This window comes from Podarcis erhardii, assembly GCF_964252035.2.
Source record: "Podarcis erhardii genome assembly, chromosome: 4".
NCBI classification, from domain to species: domain Eukaryota; kingdom Metazoa; phylum Chordata; class Lepidosauria; order Squamata; family Lacertidae; genus Podarcis; species Podarcis erhardii.
Window position 1 is genome coordinate 86,746,350 of NC_138508.1, and position 13,336 is coordinate 86,759,685.

Below are 13,336 nucleotides of genomic sequence, written 5' to 3' on the forward strand. Positions count from 1 at the left end.
ATGTGCCATTTTGATCTCCTTGGAGGAAAAGTGGGATATAAAATGTAATGATATAAATAGATAAACAAAACCCAAACAATGGAAATTGCTTCAGAATCTATACAGAATGTTTCTTTAGATTTATAACTGAGGTGGATGCAGCAAAAATGTTGTTTCAGGTATATTAGATTCCACAACATTTGTAGAGGAAGGCACTGTCTAATACAGCTAGATGCTGGAGGTGCAATGCTGAAAGACCTCAGTGATATATTCTTTTTAGTCTAAAGCTAAATTTCATATAAATTTTGTACTGGCAAAATCAATCTGCAGGTGGTTTTTTTTTTACTGTTTTTTACTGCAGGTACTGTATTTTTAAACTATATTCCTATGGTATGCACGTTAATAGCAGGACAATAAGTGGATATTGTGCACTTATGGTTGTCAAGAGACATACACCTTGATCCTGGAAGGATAAATGCTCACTGTCCATTGTGCAACGGTCTGAGAACTTACAAGGCCCTTGCTACATTTGAACGTATTTTAAATCAATGCCAATTTCATGCAGATAGCTATTTGAACATCTGGAGGGTTTATATTGAGTTATGTTTCATTTTAGAGGGAAATACTAATGGCCTTTGAATACTGACAGTATATTGTTAGTGCATTATTTTTCTGCCCTTCAAAAAATCTTTTTGTTACACATGATACTTAAACAAACGTTGAGTCCTTTAATAGGAGATCAAACACAGTCCATGTCTTACTGTTTGCAAAGACTGTTGTATTCATGAAGTAACCAGTCCTACGAAGTATCTTTTATTTAGTTTCCTGCTCCTATACAAATTCTAAATGGTTGAAATCTCAACATAAATTTACAGTTACAGTCTTTAAGTAAGCTTGAGTACACTCCAGCATGTGAACAAACTGCTCTAGTAAATATGCCATTTATTTTTGGTTTCTGGCATACACATAATTTACTAAGTAGTTGCCAAGAAAGCAAAAGATATGTTCTAAATATAGCAGAGCGCTCCTGGCACGTTGTAAACTATACTTTAATGGCTATATCAATAAATGCGAATAAAACACTTAAATAAAAAGCTGATGTACAAATCGGAAACATGAAACAAATTACTGATATGCATCAACACACCGATCTCCCTTATTGTATTCTGAGAGTTATCCCTTTACAACTAAATTCTATGCTTCTGAAAACTCTGATTTCAATAAAAGGAATGATTGAGAAGGACCATGCTTGCTTCTAGAAATCACATAACAAATGATTTTTATAGAAGCATCTAGTAAGACAGACAGATTGCTGTTATAAGATGTAATCAACATTGCCTTGGATTTAAGAACAGCATGTACAACTGGGGCCTTTGTTCCCCCTCCACTACGGCCCCTACAGGATATGAGATCTTCTCTACAGACAGGTAGGAGAGTTCTTCCTCAGTACTTGTTCTCAGCAAAGTGTGTTTTGTAAGAAAGGATTCTCTTTTGCAAAAATCTGGGGTTTTTAAGGTGAGAAAAGTTAAGCACCTTTATTTTCTAACCTGCATCAACCTAAGGGCTAATTATGTATCGCGTTAGCTCCCATTTGAACACCTTTGCATGAAGGTGACATTTAAAACCTGGCAGCTCAACGTGGGGATGTTGCATACACAGGTAATGGCATGCAAGCCAGCAGTAGGTGTGGTGATCACACAGGGTCCCCAGACGTTTCACCGTCTATTGATCCCTGTGCCACCACTTTATTTCTCGCTGCCACCACCCAGGCCCTACCTGGGACAATACTGAGTCCAGTCAGGTTTAAACTGAAACATAAACTTCTGTTTATTTATTGCAGTTTAACAAGCGTGTGGTTTCATAAACGGTATCGGTCAATTACAATCATAGGGTGCCTATCCAGACCTATAACTTCCGCTACCTGCTCTCACTCACTAAACCAAATCTCAGAGATTTACTTGTCTTCCAAGCTCCTAACTGTTCCTGACTCAGCTTATTTCGCTACACTAACTCAACCTACCCCCAGACTCTATCCCAATTCACTCCCACTCCAACCAACCAACCACCCAACTCCCAACGACTCCTCTTTTGCCCCTCCCAGAGCTGGTTTTATAGTCCCTCTGATTCCACCCCCCTGGTTCTGATTGGGTAACTTGTTTAACTATTTCACCTCCAGCACTCTCAAATGTTAATATCACAGTAGGTACCAAAGAAAAGCTTGCAATGAAAGGGAGCCCTTGAGCAGTGTTTCCCAACCTTGTGCCTCCAGCTGTTTTTGAACTACAACTCCCACCATCCCTGACTAGCAAGACCAGTGGCAAGGGATGATGGGAATTGTAGTCCAAAAACAGCTGGAGGCACAAGGTTGGGAAACACTGCCCTTGAGAATGGCAAACCATATGATTTTTTTCCTTTTTTAAAAACAACTCGTTTACCTGTCAAAGTCATCGTCTTCTAACTCATCAGAATTTGCCCAGTCTTCATCTTCTTCTAGGTCAACCATCATTGTTAACATCTGAGGAACTAAGGAAATTAACATTGCTCAATCTACAGAAAAAGGTTTAACAGAGATCTGACTGCTCATGAACAGCCACCTCACATCCCAGTAGAATTCATGAAGCAATGTGGCACTTGTCCATATTTCATTCTGCCACAACGTGTACCAATAGAGTAATTTTGGATTGTGAGGCACCAGTTCCGAATTATATCTGTGCAATGGCCCCACAGGGAAGGATTATTAATTCACATGCTTTGCGTGCAGAAGGCGACAAGCCAAATCCCTGGCATTTCTACCTAAAAATGGTTGCAAGGTAGGAAGTGGGCTAGATGGACCGTTCAACTGACTCAATATACAATAGCTTAATATATTATTATTATTATTAGTATTAATATTTAAATTTGTATACCACCCAAACCAGCAGATCTCAGGGAAATTCACAACATAAAACCACAATACAAAAATACAAAACACATAATAAAAACAAAATCAAGAACAACCTATTAAGCCACTCTTGGGTCACAAAAAACAGCTCACAGGCAGCACTGAGAATACCTTCTTAATAAGCATGTGGTGCCCATATTAATAAAGTTAATGAGTGTTTTATTTATGCTTCATGCTGGCCCCATTTTAGATTCAACAGTCAGGGCTGCATACTTGACAAAGTCTTATAAAAAAGGCAAAACACCGTCCTTCTGGTTGTTTGGGGAGTGGACTAGAGTAGATCAGTAGGATTTTGGCTTCTAAAAAACAGCTCTGTGACTACTGTGTAAGACCAGGGTATGTGTCTTTTACCTAATCTACAAACCTATGCCACATTAACTGTTTTAATTCTAACTGAGAAAAAATATAATAAAAGACAATAAATTTACTTACTAGCTTGTGCAACAATATTGATATGCCTTCTAAGCATAGCAGCTGCGGTCTCAGATAATGTAACTATTACTTCAAGAGCCAGTTGGCGTTGCATGTTGCTGAGATTAGTATCTGCACACAACTGAAAAAGAAAGATATTTAAGTATAGTACTAAAAATCAGGCCACCTATCTAATCAACCAAAACATGAATTGGGATGGGACAGTCAACTTACCTTCAAACTTAGCTGCAATGTAGGTTCTAAGTGTGGCCGTAGATACTTTGGAACCGTATCTGCAATCTCTACAAGGGACTTCAGTACCGAATCATCATTTTGGTAACAGGAGTCATTTACCGCCTAAAAGAGAATTCAGTTAATACCCCTTTCACCTGTAATTCACATTTAAACCCAAGCACTGTGTTAGGAAGACACTATTCAGTGCTTCAAGATACTGCAACCAAAACACAGAACCAAAGACTAGAGGACATACTGGAGAGCTCAAAAGGTGGAAAATGTATCTTGTCTCACCAAGTTATTTCAAATAATTTCATCTACTAAGACATAATTTATTTGTTCACATTGCTCTTTTCCCTCTCAATCTCCTGCCTGGTGAAGATGCAACACCACCTGATCTATTAACTATGATTAGGAGACTAAAAGCCTACAGGGTGCTCCTTAGCTCTCTCACCTCCCGCCTCTTGTGAATAATGTTTTTATTGAGTACACCACTTCAATGGCTCTATGCTGTGAAGTAGTCTTCACAGTGGATACAGTAGCTGCCCTTGCACACATTCCGGTAAAGCTCAAATTCAGGAAGCACGTAATCTGTATTTTAGGCATTTACAGTGTATTATTTATTAGGCTATGCCTTGTATTTAAACTTTTGCTACTGACACCTAGTGTACTTGATGCTCACACTAGAATTCATGTATTATTGACATGGAAACGGCAACACTCTTAAAATACAAGCCTATAGGAGGTAACATACTTTGGTCAACTTGATGGATGAGTTTTTACCTGCAGGATCCCTGGAAGTAAGTCCGCAAAATGTTTTAGAAGAGGAAGATTTTGCTCATTAGCAAGAACAAATGCAGCCGCAGCCCTAGCTGACAGTGTCCTGATCTAGAAGGAATATAAAATATCAACATCAGTAATGTACGGCGTTCCTCAAACTTTTAAATTCATACTTGTACGTCAAAAGTACTCATAACTTTTGCACTCACACCCACTCCCTCCTCACCAGATATTTATTTGTTCATGCCACAGGTATGCATACAGAGATCCAATACATAGTATCAGTACTAAAACTTTATGCTCAGAAAGCAAGACACTGTGTCCTCCTAAAGCAATAAACTAGAAAACATCCTCAGAAGAAAGGATATGCTCATCATGATCTTCCTTCTTCTTATATCAGGTTGAGATGATGCAGTTAAGTCCAATTATGTTGGACAAATACAACTTATTTAGTGGTTATAATACACCAGCTTATTAGGTCAAAGGCCTGCCTGAATAAAAATGTACTTGCCTGTGGTGTAAGTGGTGTAAGGCGAAGGGGCTGAACAGGTCCCTCAGAGACTAAGATTAGCTAGTTAGAAAGGTTCTCTCTTTAGTTCTTGCCAAACAGGCTTCAGATGTTGGCAGGATAAAAAGAAGGGTCTCTCAGAAATATCTCATATAGGAAAATATGGTGATTAAGGTAGTTTGGTCTCTAGTTGTGTAAGGGTTTGTAGGTCACAACCAGTACTCTGAATTGTGTGCGGAAACAATGGTAGCCAATGAAGGTGTTATGAAGATAGGAGTCACATGCTCCTTATAAGTGTCCCAAGTCAGTCTGCCTACAGCATTCTGAACCAGTTTCCTAATGCTCTCCAAAGGCAGCCACATAAAAATAATGTTGCAGTACTATAAGATATAATTAAGATGAAACCTAAGCATGTATCACCTTGGCCAGATCTGATACTTTGCTGAAGTTGGCACACAAGCATTAGCTGTGCAAAATAATTCTTGGCCATTGCAAAAACCTGAGCATTCAGGTTCAGGGCTGAGTTGGGAAAAATATCCAAGTCACAAATCCAACTTTCAAGGATAAGTGCATCTCTATCAAAAGCAGGCAAAATCTCTCTAATTTGATCAGGAACATGTCTGTTTTGCTGAAATTAAGCTTCCACTTGTTCTCTCTCATCTCACCCATTACCAGTGTTGGACACTAATTCAGACTTTGAACACAATCCTTGAATTTAGATGCAAAGGAGTGACAGAGCTGGGCATCATCAGCACACTGTGATTCCCCAAAAACTCAGGTGTCCACATCCAATGGTTTCATGTAAGCATGATACACAAGATGGGACCCCAAAGGGCTCCACAGGCCAACAACCAAGACAACTACAAGAAAATGCCAGAACCACAATCCCAAGGAGAACAAAAACTACTGTAAAACAATGCTTCCAAGTTTATCCCAACCAGGTAGTCTATCCTTCTGCAATGATTTCAACAGTTCAACAAAGGCGGCATGTTTTCATTTCGGGCATTTGCTTTTTTAGAGTAGAAAACATTCCAAGACTAACGTTTTTCAAACGAAAGAGGAAATGAGTTTTGAATTACCGTGGGATTCTCCTGATCTTGCATACATTGCACCAACATCCGTTTGATGACATCCAAATAATGCTGCTGTTGATTTCCAAAAATACCAGGAAAGTTCCTAAAGGGACAATACAAATGTGCATATAAGCATCCCTGAGGCCTTAAAAACTTTAGGCAGAGCACCACACATCAAACTGTCTGCCACAAAGTTCTTCTGAGTTGTCAGAGCTCTGATGCAAGTTCATACTCAGCTCACACAGAGCAATGGTAAGGCCAGTTAAGTCTCACTGTTGCCCCAAGTGAATTGGAACATGCACCAGTATACACTCAATAACTTCCCTGCGGATGATTACCCACCATTATCCAATTGCTTCTAGGAACCTTGCAACCCAGTCAGAAAGTTATGTTTGAAGATGTGGTTCCTAACAGAAATGTTAAACAACCTGGCAATCTTGCATGACCATGCACTTGTCTGCAAATAATAGTATACCAGAAGATGTGCAGTGCAGCTTCACGTAGTCCCACATTTTGAGAGCTGACAGAGTCAAACAAAAACTTCAGCCCTTCAGGCCATTGGTTATTGCCATCCTCATCTAAAAGAGATAGAATACGAACATAAAGACAGGAATTTTTGAAACCACAATAGTTAACCAAAAAGTAATAAATTGTTTCATTCTCTTAAAGGGAAAAACTGCCAAAATTGCATAGCATTTCCTTATAGGCTGTGAACACATTATATTCGTGCATGGTTGCCAGGAGTATTTTCTAAAGCCCCACAGCACTTGGAGGAGAGATGGGAAAGCTCAGGCACAGTGGAAGATTAGAGAAGATGCTAAACAGGCCGTCTCTGTAATTGCACCCACACTCTAGAATAACCCACTTGCCTACTTCCTTCACTTGATTTTTTCTAGAAAGTGACAACATTTCTATTTAGGAAAACATTTATGAAAGGATGATGCTGTCTGGTCAAACATGGTCATGTTTCTAGCCTATGATGATTCTGCTAGCTGTTCACCCTTTAAAATTATTATTAGTGCCTGTTTGATTTACTGTATTTTTCTTTTAAGTTTTCATTGCCTTTAAATGTTTTCAGACACAGCCAGCATCACAGAAATACAATTAAATAATAATAATAATAATATAATATACCTATTAGATTTCTGGCCAGCTCAGCTACAATATCACATATTTTTCTCCTCATACTGGATTGTGTTTCGAGCTGAATAATCAACAGCAATTCACTTTTGATAGCAGTTTGAACTTCAGGGGGTAACGTTGGATAAACTTCCTCAAAAGAAGCTGACAAAAGTCTTCGGAGAAGCACAGCAGCCATTTGTCTAGCCTATTAAGACAGATATACATTGTATGAGGGAGAATTAATTTCAACACAATATATTCCACTTCTGTTCTTTGCTGTTGTTTTCCTACAAAGCATAAACAAAACACCTAGAAGTTCAGCCAAAGTGCTGACTCTGCCACACCTATTTTTGGCATCTTTAGTCACATAGCTATTTTTTACTCAACTATTTCATGTCACAGTTGGTATAAGAACTAAACTAGGTGACTGACTCTATGTTAGAAGAACTTAAGAGGCATTTAGTAAATAGTTTCAGCAAATTAAATCAAATGTTTTCTACCATATATTAACATTTATACGGAAACATCATTTGTGAACAGTTAATTTTGTGTTAACATGAAAGAATAAAGTGAATTGTGTACAGATTAGGCATATATTACTCTATTGAAAAATATTAATTCAAATGTTACTTTGAATACTTAAGTATTCATTCTTTCTAGCAAGTTATAACTGCAAACTGCAAACTCCAAACCAGAAAAATTCCAGAATAAGTTCCTCAGAAGGGGGTCAATGGGTATACACTAACCACAGTAATATGAATTATCAGTTATTTCAGCTCAGATATTGACAGTTAATTAGTACAAGGCATTTGAATCAACACTGGTGGCATGTTCTACTTGAAATACTGTGATGACTGACAAAGGACCACAGCAATTTGCCTTATATAAAGTCAGACAAGTGCTTCATCTAGCTTAGCAGGTCCCCTCCAGGGTTTCAGGCAGGATATTCACAGCCCGACCTGGAGATGTTGGGGATTGAACATGGAAATGTCTAAATGCAAAGCTGATGTTCTACTATTGAGCTACAGCCCTTCTGTAGGGAATAGGGAGACAGCGAACATGCAATCCTACCAAATGAGCAGCCACATTGTAGTGGACAAGTATGCTAAGGACAACAGAAGTAGAATGTGTGGAAGACTGAACCACTTCCATTTGTGTTGTGTGGGAACATCTATGGCAGTGTCAGGCAACACAGGCATTGTACAGATTTCTTGATGTATGTCAGATGTGATGGTTCCACCAGCGTACATGCCAGAATACTCACTGTGATTTATTGCAATATTGATATATTTGGTCTTAATTTTGCATAGTATAGCAACACACGTGCATCTTATACGCATAGCATTTTCAGCTGCCATGACTTACTGATTGCAAATGCTTCTACAACAACCGTTGTTAAGTCAATAAGTGAAATTAAAACCTAATGCACAAGCAATAATAGGTTTGGGCAGCAAATATGTTAAGGAGCAATGCAATAAGGAGTAGATTCCAAGACATTATGAGCCCAGAGGTGCATATTAGATAGGCTGCTTTCAGAAAACAGAATTTCAGACGGCACCAGGAGTCAAAGGGAAAGGGAGAATGCCTTAACTCGTGTACAGAAGGGAATTTAGGATCCAAGCCAATGTGTCTATCAAACCATTGAAAAAACCAATGGTTTGCCACTGAAACAGGAACTGAAGCTTCCAATCTATGGTGCAAAGACAGGAAGGAACTGTATGATCATGCTTGCTTCTTCCCATAAAACCGAACTGTGGTTTAGCATTACTGCAGTAGTGTTTGCCACTGAGACAAATTTCCAACAATTCTTCTTTAACTTACTGACATTGATAGCAATATATTTCTTTTCAGGTGCCTATTACAGCTGATAACATTAAATACAATGCTGATTTATTTTACCACAACATGAAACAATGCTTCAATTATGCTACTATAAATGTTTTGTAGGGACTACTTCTTAGAAAATACCTCTTCAGCAACCGTAGTATTTCTGACAGCTTGTAGAAGGAATGTAATTTTAGATTGGCCTGGTATGTTCTCATATGTTTCCTACGAAAGAAAAGAGAATCATTAAAAACAAAAACCATGAGGCATTAGTTTGACCCTCAAATATGCTCCAATAAGTTCAATTTTTAAATTTACTAGAAAGCATATCACAGAAGCACCTATGTTGAGATTAACTTTCAATTTGAATAAGTTTGATCCACCAGCCCTATTGAACAAAGGTATAATTCTAAACAAAAACCTTGAAAATTAACTTTATCATTTCCTTTAGAAAGTAAGACTAACATATCTATCAACATCTCTAAAGAGATTAGTGCTTGCTGTGTTCTTAACTCTGTTCTGCCAAATAGCGCTAGTTACTTTAGCCTATGAAGTACTGCTTATTATTCTATCTAGCTCTTTACTTTGATTTGCCCTGTGAGACAGTCAGCGCTTTCCGTTTTTAACATTAGAATGACTGAGAAATAGGATTTTGTGGAATTGGCTGGAATGAACAATTCCCAATATTCTTTGCTTCAGGTATTTAAGTATACAGTTGACTTGCAATTTGCATTATTGCAGTTTTACAAACTTGATGGCAGGTCAACAGACATAGCATTAATTAAATGCACACAAAGTGGAAAGCTTAAGTTCTTTTGCTGTGGAAAGAGCTTTTAAGCTCTCAGGCTTGTTTACCGGCCTCAGGGAAGGTCTCAGATGGGCTCTGGATCTCGCTGGAACTTCCCAGAGCCCATGCAAGACCCTCCCAGAGCCAAGTAAGGAAAGCGGACAAAGCCCACTTCTCACACTGGCTTAAAAAAAAAAAAGGTAGCCATGGTCATGCAGGGGTGGTTCCAGGGCTGTTCTGACTATGCATGGTTTCAACTTTAGGCACAACCCACCGTGCCCCCTCCCCCCAGCGCGACTGCTACACAGGTTGTGTGTATTTACACTGCATATTTAAAATGCAAAGAGCTTCAAGTTGACAAACATCCCTCTTGCATAGATTCCAGAAAACAAACACAAAAAAGGTTCAATGTAGCATTGTGGACATTTTCAAAGAAAAATGGAACTCTTCAGCCTAGATCCTGCTAACTCTCCAAAGTAAGCACAGTGGAGAAGTAAAAGAAATCAAGACTAAGGACTGCCTATTTCCGTATGCAAACCTACTCCAAGAACTAGTGATCTCAATCCTCTCTTCTAATTTGGTGACATCATTCTCATTCATACTCAGCAGTGGCTGGTGAGGTGAGGTGACTCGCCGTGAAAAACTGCCATTGCACTCTGACAGAGGGCTGAGAGTGATTTCCTTTCCTTACACTTTTTGTGCTGGTAGACAGTGACACATCCTTCAATATGCAAATACCTGGTGATGAATGTGGCACCCTACTCCCATCTCCCAGTGCCAAGAAGAGCAGGAGTTCCCTTTTCTGCTCCCATACACTGTCTACCAGCAGCTTCACCTACCTGACACACTGGCTGTTGCTATTCAGACTACTTTCAGAACCCTAACCCATGTGGACTTCCACTTAAAGAGCTCTCTGCAACTGGTTGGCTTTCCAGCAGGGGTTGGGTTAACTTTTTTCAGCATTTCATCCTGGGTAACTTTTTTCAGCATTTCATTCCAGGGACCACACACCACCACTGTCTATGTCCAGAGGCAAAAGGCTTTCCTCTCACATGGTCCTTACAACCTGGTCACATTATGAGCAGCACAAGAGAATTTATTTTTGCTCAAATGCACCATTTGCCTCTTCTTTCATCTATGTTTCAGAAAACATACATGTATGCCAAGCGGCTTCACAATATTTAAATTGCTTGTGTTGGTATGTACAATGTTGAAAAATAATGTCTGATCTGTTTTACATTAGGGTACTAAGAACAGATTTTTTTACCCTATTGTTCCCAATGAAAGAATGTGCTGAACTCTACTGACCGCTCCAGTGATGTAAATGATAAAAGCCCCAGCACAGCCATCCAATGAGAAAATGCTAAGCCAGACGCCGGTATTATTTCAATGGAACAGAGATTCCCCACTAGGCTTTACAATAAAGGATGTAAAGCACTCCTGTGGGTGGAAATAAAGCACTATCCTGATTTACTAATTACAGAGAAATCCTGTAGTTCAGAGTTTTCTCTAATAATAAGACACATACAACAGAAAAGGGGGAAAGCTTCATTCAGTACCCTATTGAACACTGAAGCCACTTCACAGATTAGAAAACACAAAGCTTAAGAGACAGGTTCATTATCTCACGGTTCACGCAACAAGCTCTGCTAAGTTTTCAAGAGATCTACATCCCTCCGGCCACAGTAATTTGGGGGAAGGGAAAGCACGCATGACACTTATTTTAAGAATCCCTCCTTGATTACCACACAGCAAATTAGCTAACTGTGGACATAAGACTCATTCTTCTTCAAGGGGGTCCCATCCCTGCCCAGTGTCTTGGAAAGAGATGGCAATCAGAACAGACCCATCTCCCCCAGGTGCTCCAGCCCAGCCCAGAATGGCGCATGCCTATGTAAACAAAGAATGACAAAACTTAGAACAACACAGGAACATTGCAGCTGAGGTCATTTTTGTTGCCAACATAAGCAGTATTTAGAGCTACTGTATCTACCGATTAGTTTGCTATATAATGTTGCCCAACTTACCACAAACTACTGTACTCAGGTACAGCCAACTACAGTACCCCTCATCTGACCCTCCCCTGTAAATCTAATGGGAGGGTTGCACCTCCTGAGCCCGTCCCTATAGAAAAGGGAACTGCGACCCCCCAAACCCTTTCCACCCAGGGACGACTGTGGGCAGGATTCATGCACTGCAGGGGGTGGAACTAGATGGCCCTTGGGAATTCCTTTCCAACCCTACAATGCTACGGCTCTATTCCATTCTACATTTGTCCCAAGGGGTAGTTCAGCCAGGAAAGCATGAGATTCTTCATCTCAGGGTTGTGGGTTCGAATCCTCCCCCCCCCAAGGTGGGTGAAAAGACTCCTGCATTGCAGGGGGTCGGAATGGATGATCCTCGTGGTCCTTTTCCAACAGTTCCATCCTATTAATCTAAGGGCTTGGTCGAGGAGGCCATGGTGGCTCCAGCCTGGGGCGCTTATCTCCACGACCAGGGTCAGGTTTGAGGTGGAGAACGAGGAAAAGGAAATAGAAAAGAGAGGGGGGGCAAAGGAGAATAGTGAGAAATCGTGACCAGCACTAGAAATGTGGGATCGCGCATTAAAAAAATAAAATAAAAATCAGGGGACGTGGAAGGGGAAAAGGTCAGGGTGGATGGGATGGGGAGGCCCATGTTTAGAGAGAGGGAACACGGGGGCCGGATTTCCCAAGCTGAAAGAGGAGAAAAGAGGTAAGAGCCGGTGCGAGGCGGAGGTGCCGCCCGGGGGGGGGGAGGGCGGTTGGTGGCCGAAACGCCCCCCAGCCAACGGCTTTAACGGCCGCCGGCGCCGTCTGTGGAGATTCCGGCCGGAGCACGTGGGCCCCGCCAGGGCCGCCCCGCCCGCGCGCGCACGCCGAGACACACACACACACACACACACACACACACACGGCGCTGGGAGGCTGACAGGGCAAGGCCGGGTCCGGAGAGCGCGGTCGGGCGAGGCTGGAGCCGGCGGGAAAGGGAGAGCGGGGAACCGGGGGGGGGGTACGAAACAACGCGAAGCCGCCAGTCACCTCGGCCTGTTTCCGGACGACATTGTCCGGGCTGAGCAGGTTGCCTAGGAGAAGATAGAACTGCTGCTGCTCCTGCTCCGCCGCCGCCGCCGCCGCCGCCATGGCTGCCTGAGAGAGAGAGAGAGGCCAGCCGGGCAGGGAGGAGGGAGGAGGGAGGCAGGAGGCGGGGTCTCCAGGCCGCGCACCGACCACAGGGAGGCGGAGCCGCCGCCGCCGCCGCGCTTCTGATGAACTTCTCCCCGCCCCTGCCGGCAACACAGACGCCCCCTCCCTACCGCCCGCCTCCTGCCGACGCCGGGCTGCTGCTGCGGCGCTCCCATTGGGTGCAGGGCGAAAGGCGGCCTTGCTCCCATTGGGCCGCGGCCCAGCCGCCTTTGTGATTGGGCGGGAAAGCGCCATTGTGAAGTCACTTCCCTCTCGCCTCCCTTAGTCCGTCTCCCCCTCCCTTGCGGGAGGGGCGGGAGGAGGGAAGCGGTTTGCTTCATCGAGCTGGGCGCCCATTGGCGGGAGGCCCTGGCAGAGGTTCTCTGACTGGGCGGGAAAACAGTCGGGCGGCCAATAAGGAGGGAGTGGGGGGCGGGGGAGAGAGTAGGAAAAAGGCGGGAGAGTGTGAGGGGA

General features: G+C 42.1%; 1 protein-coding gene across 1 annotated transcript in view; it reads right to left on the minus strand.

The window, feature by feature from the left end:
* IPO5 (importin 5) overlaps positions 1-13,132 on the minus strand; it is a 35,399-nt gene extending 22,267 nt beyond the window's left edge. The window contains 11 exon segments of the mRNA XM_081858397.1: positions 2,415-2,502; positions 3,353-3,473; positions 3,566-3,688; positions 4,349-4,453; positions 5,933-6,029; positions 6,402-6,504; positions 7,061-7,253; positions 9,017-9,097; positions 12,719-12,826; positions 12,829-12,859; positions 12,861-13,132. Of these exon segments, the coding sequence (XP_081714523.1) occupies positions 2,415-2,502; positions 3,353-3,473; positions 3,566-3,688; positions 4,349-4,453; positions 5,933-6,029; positions 6,402-6,504; positions 7,061-7,253; positions 9,017-9,097; positions 12,719-12,826; positions 12,829-12,859; positions 12,861-13,117 (1,307 nt within the window). The 5' untranslated portion in view covers positions 13,118-13,132.
* Between the last annotated feature and the right edge of the window lie 204 nt (positions 13,133-13,336).